The following is a 22,478-nucleotide window of genomic DNA, read 5'->3' on the forward strand; positions in this document are numbered from 1 at the left end:
CTTGCATCTGTTTACGCGTCTGTCAGAAACACCAGCCCAACTGAAGCCAGGGGCGAAGAAAACTTTTATTGGGATATGGCCTTGGTTTGAAAAAGGTCATCTTAAAGGTGACCTACCTGCTGCCAGGGCCATCCCTCAAAAAGATCATCTAAGGAAAGGACCCCTGAAGCAAACATCTGAATAGTATAGGGACAGATTTTAAATAGGGTTGTTCAGAGATTCTAAGACCAAAGAGGAAAATGTTCGTGTTTCATGGCTGTGTTATGCCTCCTTCTATGGCATTTCTGCTTGGCTCCAGGAAATAATACTAGTGATGATGTGTTTGACACTCGAGTGGCTTCAGGATCTTTTCACCCCGGTGCCTCCCTCAACCCCACAAGGTCACACCTGGCACCCCTTTCTGCCAGTAATTCTCCTTTCCTTAGTAGCTGCCACTGCTACTCTATTTGAGAGGATTTTCTCCCAAAGACTGGCTTCATAATAGGCCACAATCTCCCTAGAGTCCTCTGTCTTCCCCACATCCCTTAAAAACACACACACACAGATCCTTTTGTGTTGACATGTCAGCACATCAACGGGGTGGGGGGTGGGGAAAGATACCATAGGGCTATTCAAAAGTCTACGGTAGTTTTCAGTTAGTGGTTACTGATTTTTAAGTTTTGGTTCTCTTCTAACATGCTACATTGGTTTGAGTTTAGTTTTGTCAATGACTGTTTAATTTTCTCTGAATTCCATTGCGTCATCTGTCAAATGGAGATGTATTTCGGTGAGGAACAAACATGAAAATACAAAGCATCAACACACAGTAGGTGCTCAGTACCTGATGAGCTCCCTTTGGATGCCCTTTTTCTCTCCAGAAAAACTTCCCCAACTTGTAATGACTACTTATTTCAAAGAGCCCATGATTTATTGATGGTTAATGCCATTTAATTTGTGTGCCATCAATTGTGTCTGTTTTCTGACAACTACACTGAAACGCTGATTAGAAGTACTGGACACACAGTGGAAACTTTTAAAATACTCTGTAAATGGAATCCGGATTCATTTTTAATCGGAGTCAACAAACATCATGATGGAATGAAACCTTTCCCCTCCCGCCTCTCCAACCGCATCTCACTTCTCCCTTCCGTTACTGTGTTCTAGTCACACTGGTTTCTTCTCCTCCTCCTCAGCTAAACTCGCCTTTCCCTCTTCTCCACAGTACTTCTGTCTAGCATTCTCTTATTTATTTGTTTGTTTTTAGACTCTCTCCTGCCACTAGACTATAAACTCCACCAGCACGAGAAACAGACCGTGTTTTTGGTTCATCGTGATACCCCCAGAGCCAGGCGCATAGCAAGTGTTCACTAAATATCTGTTGAATGAATGAATGGCACTTTGCTTGCTTCTTAACCATCTATGCATCTTCATGCTACTGAAGAGTCAGACACAAATTAAGGACCCCATAAGACTGATGCCAGACTCCAATCTCACTAATGCTTATGGCAAAAAAAAAAAAAAAAAAAAAAATATCCCAGAACTGGTCCAGTACGGATAGAAACACGAGAACCTTTCTTACTAACCCTATCAGAGAAGGCAACAGTCTGGAGAAATTAGGTTTCTGGCTTTAAAGAGCCCCTCCCCCCCACTCCCCACCCCGACCCCCATCCCCGAAGGACTCGGGGACGCATCAGGTCTTCACAAAACATGTCTTCTACCCTCAGTCACACCTCTCATACTCATTCCTGCTTGGCCAGGTTTTCTCAGGTCCTTAAACTTTAGCCTCTATCTTCTCCTTGGCCCACTAACACTACGGGGCCTGCTTTAACCAATGCCCCCGGCTGTATCTCTTCTGCCTCTACAGCCTGTGGGCGCCAATGGGAGGCTCTTTCCTCCACCTTCTGAAATCCTGAGAACGCCAGCCCTTTCTCTATTCTGTAACCATCCCAGGGCCCTTCGGGAGTGCATGCCCTCTCTGCAGTTCTGCACGTAATTTTTAGGGCAGCCTGCCCCTCTTTGACCTCCTTTTCTATTTGATCAGTATGTTCAATGCTAGTTATCTCAAGGTGCATCATCTTACCTTAAATGACATGGTAATGTTGTTTTGTTCTAGGAAAAGATTCCAAACCCTATCCACACTCTGAGGCAGGTTTAGGAATCAAAGTCATACTTCTTTTCGAATGAAAGACCCATCCACAGGTTGTCATGTTTCTAATACATCCCTTAAAAGATTATTTCTTTGCCCCACAGAGAAATCAGAGAACACTGAATTTCCCTTGGTGGTGATTTCAACAACTCTAGTTACTAACTCCTCATTCTTAAGATATGGTCAGGTAGATCCATTTTTCTCCTTCTCCCCCTGTCTCTTTTATGTTTCAAAATGGGTAGGAGAGAGAACTGAACCTTCTTCATATATAGCAACCATCTGTAACACCTCTCTTCCATGACAAGCGTTCAAGCCAGCTCCTAGACACTTCACTTTTCTGTAAGACCCCAGCCTTCATTATTAAGTTGGAAGCTACGGATGAAAGGAAAAAGCAATTATATTACAGATGTGCATTGAGGACAGCTCCTAAAGTGTATTTTACTAGTTCAAGATGGTAAAAGAAATCAGCCATAGCTGGCACCACCACACATTGTTTCGGAAAAATGCACTGTGGAGAACTGACACTGTACCTATAATTTTAAAAGATTTGCTCATTTAAACCAACTGGCAGCATTTTCTGCCACATGATGGAGAAATTCACAGGAGGCTGGGCCCCCTCACGGCTTCTGTGGTTATAAAAGCCCCTTCATGCTGGATTTTTTATATTTGGTAAATTAATAGTTTACTGTTCCAAGATTCTCATGTGTTTATATTATTGCTTTTCTAACATAAAAGTTTGCAGTTGTTATGGAAACATATGGTAACATTTGCTGCTAAATTTTAAATGCATTTTCTACCCTTGTTACACACCTGAAATGAAGCCAAAAACTCTCTTTGCTTTACATTAGAGTGAAATTCAAACTGGTCTGGGTGACTATAAATGGTTACTGTTTGTCTTGGCTCCTACCTGTATCAGATTTAGACTGAGGAATCTTAGGGAAGAAATTACATGGGATAAAATGGATATTTCTAAATTACAAGGCCTGCAATTCCAGTGGCTCCAAATATCAGCTTTCTGTTTCATCTCAAACGGCCAGAAAGAAAAGGGGGCGGGGGGGCGGGGAGGGGGGAGAGACTGGACAATAAAAGATCTACGACATTTACTTTCCAGAGCCAGAAGCTTCTTGTTTTGATTATACTGGAGGAAAACCTACAGGCCCTGATCAGTTAAGTCTTGTTAGCAAATTAAATGCTTGTAGATTACAATGGTGTGAGACATGAGTCTTAGCCCCTGGCTTCAATGTGAAATGACAAAAGTAGAAATTCTTTCAACCCATTTTGTTCTCCCATTTTCCTCTGTGAGCACCTCACAGTTCTCAAGTAATTATTCATGATGGCTCTTGGCCCACGTGGAGGTTGGCTTGGAAACATTCACTGGACAGGCTTTCTAAGTGGCCCAATTACCCATTTCTCCGTTACCTTAACACCTCACCCAAGTGAAGTTTCCTTGTGCAGTGAAACTAGTCATAAATACCACTGAAGAAAACTAAGCACTTTGGCTCAGAAAAATATCAGATGAGGAAGACAGATGAGAATTCTTGCCGGTCTGAGCATTTTTCTGGGGCTTTAAATCAAGATACGCCAAGAGTCACGGAAGAACTGTGAGCATTTGGTCTTGGTCTGGGGCCTGGGACACCTAACTCCCACCTGCATCTGGGTCCCGTGGGCTGTGTTGTTCTATTCATTTCGGGGCGTTTGTTAAGAGTTGAGATTAATTTTCATAGGTGAACGCTGTCTTTTCTTTCTGGGATTATAACCATGCTATTTGCTGAAGAGTTTCACTTCAAGTTTCAGGCAAGATTAGTCACTGTTTATATATATTTGAAGTGAATGGGGAAAAGAATTATGATGCTTTTCTAAGTACAAAAATATGAGAAGTTGCCAAAGACGTTTTGCTCTATAGACCCTTCCTTGTATAGAAAGAAGTAAGTGTTACTTATCCCCTAAGGGTGCATGTTTGGAGGGTTCTATGGCAGTACCTGAAAAATTAGTCCCTTTTTCCCCACTTATCCAAATAAAGAATTTCAAGTTCTAAGGCATATCTGTTCTAGTATACATCCAGGATGCTATCTACGCAAACCAAGGGCTCAGGATACAGTCATAGCGAGGCCCAATCAGCCGCGTAGGTTAGCGCCCTCACAAAACATGTACAGTTAATGCATTATTATATTCTAGATAATGATATATATGTAAATACTATATACAAATTACATATTATTCACAAATTATATATTATTTAGAAATATGTTCTTATATGCAGTGTTGCCTGTCTTCGTGTTTCTCCACCTTCCTTCTTTAGAGAAGAGACACAGGGTAATATTTCTGAGTCCATCACGATGGCACCAGAAAAAGAAGGCACCAGAACCTCACTGCCTGGACTCAAGTCCTGGTCTGGCCACTGACAACCTGTGTTACAGGTGATCTTGGGTAAATTCCTTGGTTTTATCCCTGTCTGGGCCTTAGTTATCACAACTGTAAAATGCAGATAAAAACCGTACTTCCTTGACTGGGTTGGCAGGAAGAGTAAATAAGGCAATGTGAGTAACACTCTTAGAAGAGTCCTAGGCACATCAGAAGGACTCATCAGAAGTTAGCTGCTACTGTTAATTATGACAACGCTCATTTTCATAATCGATGGCGTAATTATGACTGCGACACACGTTTCCTGACCCCTTGGTTTGTGAGGCCCACGTTTCCTAACCTCTGATGATATGATCAGCCATCATGATTTTCATATGTAGTTTCCTACCCATGAACCATGTACATTATTATACTTCTAGCATTTTTCTTTGAATCAACTTAAAACTTTAAAAAAAAAATCTTGAAGGCTGATTTTAGTCCCTTGTTCTCCATAATATTATTTGAGAGCCATGGATCCAAATGCGAATGATGCATTTCTAACCTAAAGCAAAATACGTAACTCTTACGAGAAAAAATATTTATCAGTGCATTGCAAAATCATCCTGTGTACCACCAGAGCTGTCGTTATAAGACTTCAGTAGCCTCTGAGCTGGGCTTTGGCTTGGCCGGGCAGGCATTTTAGATTGGACAAAAATCTACCGCCACAAATATCCACGTGGACAATACATAGCCTTGTCAAGGGACTAAAACATGGGTGACGGTAATGAAGCTGACTTCACTTAGCACATATTCAGGCCTGAAGCCTGTCTCCGTGCTAAAGGACTGAAAATAATTCCCTTTCATGAGCCTAAGTTCCCCGTAACGTGAGCATCATGCTGCTGGGTCGATTGCAGACAGGGTGAGGCCACGGTGAAAGAAAGAAAGAAAGACACCATATCTAGAGGTCTCATCCAATCTCTGCAGACCGGACTGAATGAATTTTGACCCCTGTGCTAAACCATTTTCACGTGATACATTCAGTACAAGAAAAGATTAATTACTTATGAAAAACAAGCTAACATCTCTACAGCAAATATATGATCGCTGTATAGAACAGGACAGAAAGGTTGGTACTTGCATCATTAGCCCAGGTATAACAAATGAGACTCTCTATGTGATGTATAATATGGTAAAGGAAACACAGCTGCTTGCTTCTGTAGCAAAGTGCATAGGTGCATTGCACCTGAGTCTGCAACACTTAATAAACCCTCAACAAAGGTGCATCGCTGAGAACAGCGATGGCGGAAACCATTATCCATGGATAATTAACTGTGTCAGGACACTGAGGTCTTAACACGAGGTCCTCCTAATTCCCCACAAAGGGAAAGACAGGAAAACATTACTGTAATATATTACTAATATTTAATAAAAGGACTGTTGTATTTGTGTGTTATTAATGCAAGCTGTAAGTTATAGCAGCTTTTGAATTATTATTACCTTTTTTTTGAGCACTCCAGCACTCGACAGGCAAAGCGGTCCTGTGAGGTTAAGAACCATAAAGAAATACTTCCATTTGGGATTAAAATTTTTAAAATGTATTTGCAATTTGTTCTGTTTATTTTCCTCCTGATCACATGGATATATCTATGGTAGACAATTTATTACTGGAAAAGCCATCGCTACAATGACCAGTAGTAAGGAAGCTCAAAGCTACACACTTGTAAAACATTGGATCTTTAGAGAAGTCCATCGTGTTCCTTTCTCCAAGTATCGTGGTCATTTTGAGACTCTCCCCTGTAACACAAAGTACTTACATTTCTCAGTAACAAGGCTTTTGGAGGCTTGAAGACAAAAGCCCCTCTCCATTTATTAAGACGACTTCCTACTGTGTGGGGCTGCTCTTTACCTCATAATTAAAATAACACCTGAACAGGACCATCTGTGAGTGTAGATTAAGTTTGTACAAAATGTGACTATCCTTTCATTTTTTTCTGCCAAATGCCGCGGTAAACCTCATACATATTTTGTGTGACACACCAAAAAAATGCCTACTTAAATAAACTTTTACCCCCCCACACCAAAAAAAAAAAGGAAAGAAAATGAAAGTAGTGAAGGCAAACATTTTGCTCTTCACGGCAACCTTCCACACATGAATAAAATCAACAAATTAATGTACAGCTCTGAAATTTGCTCAAAGAATGAATGAACTGTCAGTCTTTGCTTTCTGTTTCTAGGATTCTGTCAGTTTATGGCAACCCAGAGACACAGTTTGCCACTTAATTTTCCTCTTCCTTTTTCAAATACACACATTTTGGAAAAGACATTATTTATACAAAAGGCTGCCAACACGTTGGGTTAGGATGGATTTGGATATACAGACTATTTCACAAGCTAGTCTTATTTAACCAAAATAAAGTCTCTTAGGGTTTTTTTGTTGTTGTTTTTTTTGCACAAACGGCAAATCCATAAATGCAGAGATTATGAACATTGATACAGACGTTTCTTCCAGAGGGTTTTCTGACCTGATGTTAACTTCACATTACAAATTCATGTTTCTTTAGAAATGTTGGCTTATTTTAGTGAAATGGTTCCTTGGGTCTAGTTGGGGCTGTGAAGTCAACCTGGCCCCACTCTAATAACCCTTATGAAATATTTACAATGAAATTTAACCACGCATGCGTAACAGCTGACTTTAGCGACAGCCAAGGTTTAGGCTTACCTTTTTCTTTTTATTAAAGGAAAGAAATCGTTTTTACATTTTCCTCTTCTCCAGAAGATCAAACCCACATGCGTTTAACAACTTCCCCGACCACACCTCCCTGTGGCCATCAGTCTGGAGCACTGAGACTAAAAGATTATCCTGACCATATGACATCTTTGTGTCATGGAGGAACAGCTGGGTTCCCTCACAGAGGAGCTGGGAATGAGGCACAAACTCAAGTGTGTTGAGAGAAGTAATGGCCATCACGATCAATGACGTCCCTGCCCTTCTCTCCTGAGAGTCAAACCCTTCATCGGATTCAAAATTTCCAACATTTTTGCAGACACTGTTTTTATGGTGACAGTGAGTACCATATACACCTCATTCACTTTTAAAAACCCTCATATGCTTTCCCTGTAAAAGGAAAAAAGAAAGACTGCCAAGTTAAAGGAAAACACATACACACACACACATTTCCCCCACGCAAGAACCTACATAGAGTAGGCAACAGTGTTACAAGGTCACAGAAGGCAGTACCCAGGTTGCATTCTGGTCTCTTGCCCAGGGTCATTGCCTCTATTCTGCAGAAGTGAGAGAAGGTTGAGAGGCTTTTTCATTCAAAACAGACAAGACCTCCACCCTGTGTGAGAATCCTATCCACACCACCCAGTCTCCAGACATGTATTGCTTGGCCTAGACAACCGGTACAGATACTTGGATTTTTGCTAACATTTACATAACTAGGAGACTTCGTAAGCATACACACAATCTGAACTTTTCACTTCCTTGAAAATGGAGAGGGCTGAAGGCTGCTACGCATCTCAGACAACATGTGAACTTCTCCGTTCTCCTCCATCCCAACTCTGTCGGCTTCATCTGCCTGGGTTATCTGCCAGGCCCTGCGGACATGTGCCTTTGCAACCTCTTGTCTGAATTCACTAGAAAACTCACAAATATCCAAGTATCATGCTGCTATCATCAAAAGCTCAGAAGGATACTTCATTGAGAAAGCCCGGTCCCTTTGGGCAAGAGGTCCCCATTCCATGGGCCCTCCTTACCGCTCAAAACCAGGTCTTATTCTCTTAGCTACACAGCCCAGATGTAATGGTCTTGGGTGCCCGTGGTACAGAGGCTAGTACATGGGGGACGCACACACAAATGCTCCGGAAGCACATGGAGAAAGTACCAGCTTGGACAACGGCGATGGCTCCCGTCTTTACAAGCCGCTGCTCCAGCCGGCACTGTTGGTGTACACGTCAACTCAAACTTGCACTTGGATTCACACATACAGGCCTACTTTCCCTACATGGCCTCTCTCACTTTTCTGCCACAGCCTGTTTCCAATGCTTCTGGAAGATGCTGTGCTTAGCATAGCTCCCAATCCTCAGAGGCCCCCTCAAAGCTTTTAAAGCGAGCACAACATGCAGAATTTCAAATGAAGAACCAACAGCAGAAAGATCATTTACAGTAACTATACAAACAAGCTAAATGAAAGACTTGTGTTCAGTCATTAAAAATAATAATGCTCAAGCCCCAAGGGCTGAAATGTAAAGCTTCGACTTCGTGTGAGGAAACAGAGAAGGAGTGTGTTTATTATCCCAATAAGATAACCTGCTCATTTATTTAGCAGGCAATTTTAGAGTACATTTGTTCACGGTGCAATCTCACTTTATCAGATTATATGAAAAGTCACAACCACAAATAAAATGCTCCTTCAAGCCAGGGCTCAAGGAAGACAGAAATCAACGGGCAAAAGGCCAGCGTGGGGCTGGGGAAGAGGGTGGGGACCGGGGGGTGGGCTACTGCCGCTAACAAGTCTGGCCCTTCTGTTCCCATCACCTCCCGAACCACGGCCAGGGTTAGTTATAGAGTTATCTCTCACACACTTTGCACGCGATACCTAACATCATGACAACAGAGAAAAGGGTAGGTCTCTGGACCTGCCTACCCTACAACAAGTTTCTGTAAAGTAATGAATACAGACAGCTTGGGGACCATCCACCTGCGATGCCTGGCTCTTCCTGCCTGCAAAGTGAAACCACCGGGGATTGGCAGAAGGTACTTGCCTGACAGGGCCAGGACAGCCTTTCTCCTTGGTGACAGCCTGGGCCTACCCTCTTAAACTTGACCCACCATAATTCCTTCACAATGCAGCAGCGAGGCAGCTGACAGTAGCAGCTGCAGCTCCTAAGCGAGATGGATGGAATTTTCATAACTGGTTCCCCAAGTTACATTTTACCTTCAAGATAATTTATGAGCTGCTCCGGAGCCTTGAAGAGACAATATGCTTGCCATAAAATTAACTGTAACAGTCTTGTAGGTTATAATTAACACTGGGAGGGTAGCACCAACTGGATGAAACACATGGTATAATTGATGGTGAAACTGGAAATGAAGCAAGCTAACAATATCATTACTGTGCACACTGCCTTAGCAAAACCTATGCTTTCTGAGGGTTAATTACCATCACCTTCCAGAGCCCATATTCTGGTGGGGACAGGCCAGAGCTGGGCGGGGGGGTGGAGGGTTTGCTGGCAAAGCCATGGGGCACCTGGACGGACATACAGAGGCTGTCGACAGTCTGGAAAGAGAGGCATGGGATCAAGAGCCACGCCGAGCAGCTGGCATCGTGCTTCCTGGAGCTCACACCGAGCCCCACATAAGCCTGCCTCATAGACATGACTTCATTTTCTCGGAAAACAGCATCTTTTGCAGTGAAGAAAAAGATATGGGTGGAAGGAAGACAAAGAGCCCTTCCAAACTGTCCTGCGAAGGCTTGTGATACTTATTTAGAAGACAGTAAAATGGAAGCATTTTCACTAAAAAATTAAGATGGTCCACTACACCTAAAGCTTTATTGAACTAAGAAGTATGCACCTGAGCCCCCTGCCCAGAGGAGAGCATGGAGAGAGAGCTGATCTGGACCCCCAAAATACTGCAGGGTCGAAACACACCAGAATCGCTCAAATAATTTCAATAAGTAAAGTTTAGGTGATTGACCCACTTCTGGTTTTTGATTTGTTTTGTTTTGTTTTGTTGTCCTGGGACAAGACACTGAAGATCATTCTGATAAATGATGCAACAGTGTCCCCTACAGGCCAACAGAGCTGTGCCTTGCCCCCTCCCCCCACCGCTACTTCCTCAACTGAAAGCCAAAGTTAAACTTTTATCTATAACCTGGACTATACATTACAGAGTAAATTTGTAAAACACACCGGGGACACCCCGAGATAGAATAAAATTACGACTCTTCCTGTGCGGTCAATTGTTTCCTAGATACATAAACATGCTGTACAGCTGGTGATTAATCCATCATACAGGAGATAAACGTTACCCGTTCTACTTAAGGGAACCTACTCAAATCAGCCTTGACCAACCCAGCCCCCAAATGACTCCACTTCGAGGATTTACAGATTCTTGGAGGCTGAACTTTGATGTTCTCATCTGCACCCCTCCTCTCCCACCTTCTAAAAGATTGTAACCAATATAAAAGGCATGGCCTAGTTATGAAGGTAGTAACTTTAAGAGATTTATGGTAAGAAAAACGTACAAAGCATGAGCTGGAAATTACTTCCTTATAAGACAGAGATGCCCCCACAGCTAAACACGGTGAAACATGTTCAGGTGCCAGAGGAAATAAATCGTTACAGATGCACACCTGCCTATCTCCACACGGAAAGATCCTGGAAGGTCTCTAAGCCCGCGATTGTGAGACCCAAAGTACGAAGTAAACGTACGTGTTTACAAGATTAAAGCCTGTTCAGCTGTGGCAGAGGCCATGCAGCGGAGGTCTGACCTGAGTTGTCTGGGCTTAAATTCCATCGCCACTACTTATTAGCTGTGTTGCCTTGGGCGAGTGACTCTGCATCTTTAGGCCTCCTTTTTTTTTTTTAATCTCATGAAGGATTTAAAACTGTCTGGCACTTAGTGAGTTCTCCATCAACGTCAGCAGCTGTGATCACTAAAATTAGTGCAAGGAGAGTGGAGGTAGAAGCTGTCAGGGGTAACACCTACTCTACCTGCAGCTGCTCCCTGGGATCTAACTTACAGAGCTGCATCTTGCCAGAGCTGATGGACGCCTTCCAGTCACCTGGATCGAGCCCCTTCTTTTTCGGATGAAGTTGCTGATATCCAGGGTGTCTGTGACATGGTCAGGGTCGACAGCCACCTGGAGGGAGGATTCGACCTGGACTTCTGGTCTCTGTCTGTCAATCTATGTGGCGGTGCCTCATGCAGAGGCTGGCGCAGGTGAGCTCCAGCTCTGAGGTCTCGTGCTCCTCTCTGCACCAAATGAGTAACATGGCCCCCGCCAGGAGGCTGAGCTGAACGTGGTGGCACCCTCTCCGAAGAGAGTTCGCTGGGATGAGTGTGGCTGGGTTTGTTCCTGCCATTTTTATTCTGATCTGAAGACGAGGAATCATTTTTATTGAACACCTACTGTGTTACAGGCACTGCTTCGGGTGTTTTACAGGCAATCCCTTCATCAGCCCTATGAGATAGGTTCTATTATTATTATCCCCAGGCAAGTTACAAATGAGAAACCGAGGTTCAGAGGGGTTACTAACTTGTCTAGTTACAATGTATAATTGTAACTTGCCTGAAGTTAGAGAAGTGGATCCAAGATTCAAACCCACACCATCTGACTCATGCTCCCAAACTCTACGCCATATTACTGGAATTTACCCTGAAGAAAATCTGAAAGAAAGAAATTTCCAGCCATTTCACATGGAGGGCTAGGTCCCCGCAGAGAGGGGAGCCTAGATTTTATCCTATAGCCCATAACCACATATAGATTTCTCCCTATTTCTCACTCATCCAGACAAACAGCTACCTACCCACTTGGAGCCGACTCAATCGCACAATGGGGCAGTCTTCCCCATGAGATGACTGGGCATCTGGGGAGACTCCCACAACAACACTTCAAGGGAACCCGCCGCTTTCTTCCCTGGAACAAGGGTGTCCACAGAATCCTGACTTACCCTCGTTCACGGCATTTCTTATGCTACGTTGTATAATACATTTCCCCCAGTCAAGTGTTACTTATCTCCTTAGCCTCATGGCCTACAGCAGTGCCTGGTACAGGGAGACCCTCAATAAATATTGGCTGAATCAATGCATGGCTGACAGCTCACTCACAGTAACCGTACCCACCATTTAGGAAGTGCCAGAGTGCATTGTCACACGTAATACACACGATAATATCACAGCGCCTAGGAGATAGGTACAGCTCGTCCCGTTCTCTCTTAAGAGAGATAACATGGCCTGAATTTAAGGCCTCCTTGCAGTCAAGACTATTAAGGTGACACCTTGCTTTTTTTTTTTTTTTTTTTTTTTTTTTTTTAAAGTCACTGGGAACCAGTGTGCAGGTTACCTAAGGAGAAATTGACGTGAGGAACCCCAGGATGGTGTTCCTCAGAACGTGGGGATTCCATGAATACCTCGCAAGCATGAGCAACCAGAAGTGCAAGTTTTATAACAAGTGCTCGATCCCTTTGTGATGAAGATCAGAAAGGAAAGTTCTGTCTTTATTTCATGACTCTATTTGGGTTCTGAGGACTACTGAAATGCAGGACATGGCAACTACATACATTTTTTTTTTTTTCCCCGAAGAAATTTTCAGAGTTCCACTTAGGAAAACACTTCTTGTCTGTCATTCCACTAGAATGTAAGCTCCATGAAAAGAATTTTCAGCGGTTTTCTTCACTGCTGTATTTCCAGCACCTAGAACAGGGCTTGGCTAATAGCAGGCACTTAATAAGTATTTGTTGAATAAATAAATGAATGAATCAATGTTTTCTCAACAAGCTTAAGAAGCACGGCACGTAAGAAACAGCCAGCGACCAATCACAATCAGAAACCTGCCGGGAGCCGACCTCACACTGAGGCCTGCGTGATTTTATAAATAAGACGCGCAGATGTCAATTGGCTTGTGTCCCCCATAAAACTGTTGAAATAATGACAGCAACAATGTTATTGTAATAACACTAACAACACTTGACTCCTTAAGATAAGTTGCTATATCTTGGCAACACTATCTTTACACTCATTTAATCCTTGCTCTAAATTTATACAATGTTTCAATTCCTACATATTTATGAGGAGGTTTTATGGAGTTATCAGGTTTTATGGAGTCATCTGGTTCAGAGACACAAAGGACTGTCTTCTGCTAAGAGCAGCAGAAAGCAGAGGCTACAATTATTAAAGGAGATGGGACAGATGGATTAAAGAAGAAAGACCCTGATGGCAACTAGCAGGCCAGTGCCCCCCACACATTCTCCCTGGCATCGCCTTCATCCATTTACTCCTCATTCTCACCTCAATATTGCAAATGAATCCAGCCAGCAGCAATGGACAGAGACTGAAGTGCGCAAGCCACAGCTTCTGGTTCCCAACTACCTCTGCGAGAATCAGCAGCCTCTCTCTCTAGCATGAGCGACGGCAGCGGACATCATCGCATGTTGTCTCAGCCTCATCATCCCACAGACCATTCTCAAGGCCAGTGATTCCACTTTTTGTGGTCACAGTTCCCTAGAATGGAAATCACCAAGTCACCACGACTGCTGCTCCTCACAGCACTTGTACCAGTAAAGCCACATCACAGGTCACCAGCGAAGAAAGAGCGGGTACCTGGAGCAGGTGAAATATGGCACTTGAAACCAAGTGTAGCCTCAGCCTTGCCCCTCCTGGCCTGAAACCCATCCCCTTGTTCAGTGGAAGGACCCTAGGGAGGTCTTTTCCTCTCTCCCCTGTTCTTCCTTTCCTCTTCTAGTTCTAGTTCACTTCCAGGAAGGGCAGGGGCTCAGGAATGGCTGGCTCGGGGATGATACCATGTGAACACAGAATCAAGTACATAGATATTACACGTCCGGTTACTCTTTCTCGTAAGCTTCTACCAAACTTGAAATTCCCTTGAAGAAGATTCCATGGCTAAGTCATCTTTCAGTTTCCTGCAGGGCCTCACACAAAACAGAATGAAAAGTTGCATGCTGCTAGCCATTGTGTCATTAACCTTCCCCATGCTCTTCTGGATATTCCCCACAACATTCAGCACAGTTACTTGTACGTAATAAGCATGCAAAAAAAAAAAAAAAGTTCATTGCTAAATTCTTCTAAGCCAAGTTGTCAGTTTTGAGTATAATTCAGGCCTGCCAGGAAGCAAAGGGAGAAACCAGATCTCCACGGAGAAAACCTTACCATGCCAGTCTGAGATCCAGAGTCGATCTGCACAAGTGATTTACACAAAAAAGGTTTTGTGTGAAAACCTGCCACACAAAAAACTGTTTCACCTGTTGTACCCAGAGCAGAGTTCTGAAGTTGATTCACTGAGAAAAGTAAATCCTACTTATTACAAGAGCGTAGTTATAACTAGATTTGGGGGCTCTAACAAAGACCCCCAAAGTGGATCCATCCTGGAGGTAACTGGTGATGCTTGGGGTTGTGGAGAATGAAGGGATGAGTGGTCAATAATAAGATGGGTGTTTTACTTGTCCAGAAAAAGTGCTAACTTGGCAGTTTTCTGAGCCACAAAAGCCCACTATGGGGAAGACATGTATATAAAGCCATCGAGGTCTAGGGGGTTACTTTTAACTGGAAGTAGGTAGTCCTCAAAGCTTTTCTAAGAAGCTCCCATAAATATTTCTTGAAACTGTTCTCAGCACCATTTTAAGGCTCGTTGGACCCCACTGAAGCTGTCTGCTGTGGGAACTAGAGTAAGTCCTGTTTGAGGCTGGACGTTGAGGAGGGATGAGTAGACAGAGTTTCCGTTTAATCGGGCTGCATTCCTACCCAGTGTGCAATGCTGCAATGAAAGAAACGTAAGAGAATGCTGGAAGATACACGCAGGGGCTCTCCAGAAACAAATCAGCTGCACCACATGCAAACAAGTAAAAGGCCAGGCCTACGCAAGGTCATGGGGCGATGGGTGCAGCTGCATTCTTAGGACAGCTCCGTTTGGAACTCCATCTATTCCACAAGCCCAACACAAGTCTGCCATGTTAGAGAACCTCCTGAGAAAAAACTACCGGTCTTAAACAAGCACATGAAAAGATCATTAGTCATCAGAGAAATGCAAATCAAAACCACAATGATGCCACTAGCATGTCTATAATAATCATAAAAAATAAGTGTGGGTGAGGTTGTGGGGAAGTTGGAACCTTTGTGTACTACTAGTAGGAATGAAAAAAGGTGTAGCAGATGTGGAAAACGGTATGGCAGCTCCTTAAAAGTTGAACATAACAGTTATCATATGACTCAGCAACTCCTTCCCTAGGCATACATTGGAAGGAACTGAAAACCCAAAAACCTGTCCATGAATATTCATAGCAGTGTTACTCATCATCGCCCCAAAGTGGAAACAACTCAAATGTCCATCAACTGATGAATGAATAAACAAAATGTGGTGTGTCCATGCAATGGAATACTACTTGGCAAATAAAAAGGAATGAAGTACTTACAAGCTACAACATGGATGAACTTGGAAAACACTGCACTCAATGAAAGACACCAGGTGTAAAAAGGCCACACATTATATGATTCCATGTACATGAAATGTGCAGAATGGGCAAATCTATAGCGACAGAAAGCAGACAAGTGGTGGCCTAGAGATGTGGGGAGAAGGGGGAATTGTGAGTGGCTGTTAACAGGTCCAGGGTTTCATTCTGAGGTAATGGAATGGCTCTGAAATTGCATAGTAGTGATGGATGCACAATCCTGTGAACATACTAAAAGAGTCCTTCACTGTATACTTTGAAAAGATTAAGTTCATGTTACGTGAAATTTTATATTATGTGAACTATATCTCAATTTGTAAAAAACCCCGGTGGTGTGGTCTTGTCTTATTTTTTGTATTCTTACCTTACTTGGCTTAAATTTAAAGGCATTGTTTAAAGTTAAAAAGCACAGTTAATTCTAAGCGTGCCTCGTCTCCCTGCACTGTCTACCACCTAGCTTTCTGCTCACTGGTAAATCCCCCTGGACATACATGGTCAGGTCAAAACCAAAGATGGAAAATATGCTAACTCTGGATCATATTTACATCTATTTTAAATATAATCATTGTCTGGGCGAGGCTTGTATTTATCACGTAGGCAATTATACTTCACGATAAAAGGTTTTCAAAAAGTTTTCAGCAATTCTAGTCTGCAAAGAAATCTACAATTAAATACTTTCCTGAGTAGGTCAGAGCAACGTGCCACTCCACTGGGGTGACGATGGTGCCCCCACTTTCCTTCTCACTGCCTTCCACAGCCTCTTTCTAAGAACTTGCTAAATCCTCGCCCCAGACACATTCTTAAACGGGCTGCTGGGCACACCCACGCAGGCACCGTCTCTCATGCAGCCTTCTGTGTATGGTGGTATATACAACAGTGTACGAAATGCTTATGAAATTAAATCATTCTGGCTTCCGAAAGTAGAATCATGGGATGGGCCAACCGTCTCTGAAGAACAGGACAGAGCTTTGTGAATCCAGTATCACTGGTCAGACACCAAGACCCTCTATGTTCACAGGAGGCTCCTGAGAGCTTAGCTAGATTGCTCTGATCAATTAGCAGTAAATGAACATAAAGCTTGCGACCTACCTTTTGCTGGCACTGGTCAGCATCACTATGAGGGTTCTTTGAAAACGGAATAAAGAAAGGAACAAACATTTCTCCTCAATTACTATTACGTGCTTTCTTCCTATTTTTACAGAAAAACCGCCAAGTTGTAAGAATTAAACAGTGCATAAGAGTCACACATATATTCAGTATCAAAAAAACACACAATGTTCAGTGACTAGATGTTGGAATAGATCACAGCTTTTTTTGTAAAGCATTTTCTCTAACACTTGATTGACCTACATTCTCTAAACGGAGCAAGCAGGCAGAAATAACATATCTGACTCTCATTCTGATGTGTTAGTGGCGAAGGAAGACCATTCCTTTCCTTAAGCTGACTACAAATAATTATTCCATAATAAACACGCCCTCAAAATTGTCAGCAAGCTAGGAAAGACGCTAGGGATTTGTGTAAGATAAACAAAGGCACGGATTTTTCCTATATGTAGAAAAACAACTCGGGCTCGGACACTGAACTGTACCTTTTCTTTAGGGCACTTTTCAAATGATAATTTCTTCCACTGTCACCATTAAATCTTAATCCAGTCCAGCTCCTTGCATGGGTCATTGAGTCTATATGTACTGCTGTTATTTTAAAATGTTTCCCCTCGGTGGGGAGAGAGGGGAGGAAAGATGTTGAGAGCCAGATGGGCGTCTTCACAGTTCATTTATCAAACCTAATACGCTGGGCTCCACCCTCCTCTCACTCACTATTGCGGTTAAACTTCCATATAATTTGGTAATCATTTTCATTATCAGAGAGTGACCTTAAAGCAGCCTATCCTGGGATCCCCAGTCCTTGCAGCTGCTCTTTTGCTGCCTTTTCCTACAGTAGACCCTAAGAACCTCAGAGTTGATTAGCTGCAGACTGACCTTTGGGCTGCAGAGGTCAAGAAGGGGTCAGATCAGAGGGCTTGGCCAGTTCTTTAAAAGCTATAACAAGCTGTCCATCAGGCAGAGTGGACTGTATAAACAAAGCCAAATCTTCAGAAATTCTGTATCGCTTCTGTTAACACTTACCCTGCATTCACACAGCTTCTCCCGACGTCTTTTGGATCATTCAACTCCGGGGAAGTGAACAGACAGCCCTAATAAGCCTATTTGGAAAGGGTTGTTTATGGGATTACTGAGCTTGGGGAAGGAAACCCGTAGCCCTCAGATGTGCCTCTGGAATTGCAGGGCTGTGTGACGCTGTGACAAACTCGGTTACCCCAAGTCATGCAGGATTGACACTTGCCTCCAAAAGCTAAATTACAGGGAACATGTGCTTTTGGTTTAAGAGAATGTAGTGAGTCCCACACAACGGCTGGGCTCCCGGCCCCAGGGATACAAATATTTCACAACCGAGTTACAAGTTTCACTGAAAATTCTCTCTGATATCATTATCACAAATGAACCTGCTGAAGAGGGGGAGATGGGGACCTTTATTGCAGTGGACTTAAACTGAAGTCATTGCCAGCTGTGGAGTCTCTGCCGACCTACATTTCTTGAAGTTGTACTATTCATAACGCATCCTCGAACGGGCAATATAACGTAATTACAGTCATCTGTATTTAACTTTCAGAGGAAAAAAATTCCTATTATCTAATCTAACTGATCCCCTGATAGCTTTGAAGAAAGTAAAATACTGTAACCTATCGCTTGGCCTTCAGCGAGCACTAATTATGTTCTGTCAAAGCCCATTTTTCCTCGCGCAATCCCGATGTACACAATAGGCCAATCTCTAGAACACAAGCAGCTCAGTCGGCAACGCAGTGGATGTTTTATAACTTTCACCACCACACGCCTGATGGCTACAGGAGGCAATGCCCCAAGTCCAGACGGCCAGATGAAGCTTTGATGAGGAAAAGAAAGGTGTATGGTAATAGTCTGTTTATACGGATCATATGGACGAGTCTTTTAGACAGGTCGCCGGGATGGGAAACATCAAATGGGGGTGAAGAAGGGGTGGGAGGGGGAAGGATTATGGTTATTTAATACTCGGAGGACACTTTTCCTTCTGAGCTCTCAAGACACCACCCTCTTGAAATTTTCTTTCAGGTGTTTAGTTTTAAGGAGGCCTGCACAGTGTCAGCTGCTAAGCTCGCTCTTTCCTCCTCCCCTCCCACAAAGGACTTGCGAAGTTCTGTGTCAGATGCTAGACTATATCAACTTCAACACTGGCTCCAGCTCCTGATTAAACTGTTAGCAGTACGGGCCAGAAACGCTGCAACCAGACTCCTTTCCAACAGGCCATTTCGGCCACGTTGTCTGATGATTTGGTGTATTAGGAAATTATTGTTAACAAACCAAATGCACTCAACAGAAGACATCCATTCTCAACATTTGGTCTCTGAGTGGTGCTGTCTTTGGAGGGATGAGGACGGCGGGAGAAAGATTACAGGGGAATTCTTTCTTTCTTTCTCCCTTTCCTATTTAATAAGCATCAATAGGGGAAAAAAATATGAACACGGAGAGAGAAAAACCTCTTAGATGTCCCCACACTGATATTCCGTTATTTAATAAAATATGCACACTTTACTGAAATATATACTTAAACTGTAACACAAAGAAAATTCAAAAATTAATTATTGGAACTTAAATTGGAAATAATCTAATTGCTATAGTTAAAACTGTCACTTACTCTGGCCATACTACAAAAAAGGACAGAAAGGGAGAATACCACTGGGAATTTTAAAAATTACTGTTTCAATGCAAGTCGGAATTTAGAGATAATACACATATTTGAAAAAGGAGCTTTCCGATACCCAATCAGAACAGACAGCTCATATACTCTTTAGTGTCTCCTTTCTTGGAAAACGCTCATCTTCAGCCTTCTTCTGACAAATCTATTTTTATGATCATTGTTACCAGTAGAGCTATCAATTATTGTACATTCTGTTGAAAGATCTCATTTGGAGAACATTATGGCTGTCGATAAATGTTCTGGACTCCAAGGCACACAGAATTTTTATGCATCGAAGAAGACTCTGAGACCCAACACAGCCTGGTCTTTCCTGATTCCTCGCCCTCTTGCTTAGAGAGAGATGATAATTCAACAATTTTTACAAACTACACACCTAACGGATAACCCTAACATGTGGGCCAACTAGTTCTAGCCTTCTACCCATCGATCGTTTTTCAGCTAAGAGCAGAACAACATGATATTTAGTATTCAGGCTTCAATTCCATAAAAAACAAAACAAAACAAAACTGAATGATTTTTGTACAAACTTTCTACTAGTCATAGCTTTCCAAAATCACAGGTAAATCCATGTGCAAAGAAATCATGTTGAAGCCAAAGGGATTCCTACTTGGTCGATTCTGAAAACGGGGTTGATAAGTAGACGACTTTCAAGCAATGAGCCTCTCATCAAGTGACATAAAAGCACTACGAGGGTTTGTTTCCCAGACGTCTGCCTTCAGTAAATCGCAATGACAGTCTTTCAGACTGTTGATTAAAAGGGTTCTTCAGCACCAGGTACTTATAACCATTATGCTCAAGATGTAAGCATTCATGCTAAATGTTATACTTGGGGATAGTGCGTATACACATACAGATGCCACTGCAATGAATGGAGGTACCATGTGCAGGAGCTAACTTTGGCTGAAAGCATCTGCAACTTGGTTATTTTTCACGGTCCCTCAAACAAGAAGGGTGAGACCAGCCGGCCGGACACTGCTCTTGCTTTTCAGGGACAACAAATCCCATTTCCTAGCAAAACTAACCTGGCACGCCATTCCTTCCTCAGGTTCTGGCGTGTGGTGAGGGAGGCAAGGATGGCAGTCAAGGTTTCATTCCTTTGTTCCACAGGGACCCCCTCTCTTCGAACTTCATGAAGCACAGCATTTGTCTGGAAGAAATGATCCAAAAGAGAGAGAGAGAGAGAGAAAGTGAAAAATTAATACTAAAAAAAGCCCATAAGCAAATAAGGACAGTAAATCAATGGCTTTTTTATTACAGTTTCCCTGCTAACAAATCAATACAGTAAATGATGGTCAAAAATGGCCGGCATATATTTTGTCTTTAATCAATGTACATGGCACAAAGGTAAACTCTAAAGCCCCATCGCCTTAAGAAACACATCAAGACCCTGTACGTTCTCACTCTAATTTTCTCAGTGCACCAATGATTTTTTTCCTGGGAATTGCCTACCATGAGCTATTATTAGAAATGATTTTCACGTCCACGTCCCTGGGAGTTGTTTGTTGTGCCTTTTAAAAAAGAGCAGTCCCTGACTTTCGCTCTCTCCATTTCCTGCTGACCAGCTGAGGTTTTTCCGTACTGCCCCTCTTATTTGAATCATTAATTTCTATTTCCAGCCATGCCGGCAATTCTTTTTTTTTTTTTTTTGTTCACTTATTTCCATTGCTTGTTGTCAATCAAAACCTTGCAAAGAAAGAAAGAATAAGAGCACAAAAATCACAACGTATTATAGCTCAGTGAATATCTTCCCAGCTTTGAAAATCCACTACATATTTCAAATAATATGTACAGTGATTCTTCTGCACAGAGACATAGGATTTGGGGAAGGATTGCTTAGTTTATGGTCATGAATATAAGGACCATATTTGATAGGTCCTTATTTGATAGGCTCACAGGTGATTGAGTGTAAAAACACTCAAGCATCTACTCAGCACTGGGAAACGTCAGATGCTTTTAGAAGCAGCCGAAGCCCCAGCACATCACGCCCTGCTCACTCTAACAAGTACATTAAAACTCAAATTTGAAACTGTCTTTTCAATTTTTCACCTCTGTATGCTCTTTCTATATGCATGTATTTTAAACAGGCACATTTATGGAACACAATTAAAACAAGTAAGAAAACAATGAAAAAGTGTTGTCTTGGTACTTGAAATTTGAGTGAGCAAATGCCGTTCAAGTTTTAATCACAGAACTTTTCGTCATATGTATTTATTTTCACATGACTGGAGTAGAAACCTTTAGAATTTATAAACGTTGGTTTTCATTTAAAATTAGTGTGGCTTTTTTGGAGATGTTATAACCAAAGCAAAAGCTAAAAGGAATGAAATTGTGACTTTCTCTGTTCCAGTCACTCAACATTCTTCCTTATCTACCTTTAAGAGCACGTTCATAATTTGGTTTGGATGTAACTTGAAATAACTACTTCCTTGCTATGGCATTTTACAGTGTATATTTAGTATCGTCATGACAACCTTGAGAAGGGGTGTGGTGACCATTTGTTGTTTGGTTGCCTTCCATCCATACCCAGTCCCCCTTTCCTGTAACAGCTCCCAGATCTCCTCTTAGGGAGGAAGTCTTTTATTGTATGTAGCCTTAGAAGGACTGTCAACCAAAGTGTCCCACTCTCCCCCATCAAGGATGTGGGGCAGGCCAACCTCATTCTCTTTTCCAGGACTTCAGACACAGAAGAATGACAAAGAATGGGAAAATATCTGGAGGCAATTTATCAATTTCCTTAGTTCCTACCACCCATGGGCCTCCAAGTATTCCTGGTTTCCTGAACTTTCTGAGTCCAGATCATTTCCTTTTCTTTTGATACCTTGACTGATCCAATATACTTTCAATCAAGTCCCACTTTGTTCAACTTCACCAGAATCTGTTTCTGTTGCTTACAAATAAAAAAACCCTACAAAGAGATTAAGAGAGGATAGAAAGAAATTAAGACAAAGAGATTAAGACAAGAAACAGTATCTCCATTTTGAAGGATCCAAGATAACCGGAACAGCACTAACCAGGAAAAGAACCGCGATC

At 42.5% G+C, this 22,478-nt stretch overlaps 1 protein-coding gene across 2 annotated transcripts in view; it reads right to left on the reverse strand.

Annotated features, from left to right (window-relative positions):
- FTO (FTO alpha-ketoglutarate dependent dioxygenase) overlaps nucleotides 1-22,478 on the reverse strand; it is a 339,023-nt gene that overhangs the window by 133,996 nt on the left and 182,549 nt on the right. For both annotated transcript variants that reach the window (XM_019732370.3, XM_074314872.2), the window contains one exon: nucleotides 20,471-20,595. In XM_019732370.3, the coding sequence (XP_019587929.3) occupies nucleotides 20,471-20,595 (125 nt within the window). The remainder of the gene's footprint in view (nucleotides 1-20,470; nucleotides 20,596-22,478) is intronic.

The sequence above is a fragment of the Rhinolophus sinicus genome, chromosome 8 (assembly GCF_057876585.1).
Source record: "Rhinolophus sinicus isolate RSI-liver-muscle chromosome 8, RSI-T2T, whole genome shotgun sequence".
NCBI lineage: Eukaryota > Metazoa > Chordata > Mammalia > Chiroptera > Rhinolophidae > Rhinolophus > Rhinolophus sinicus.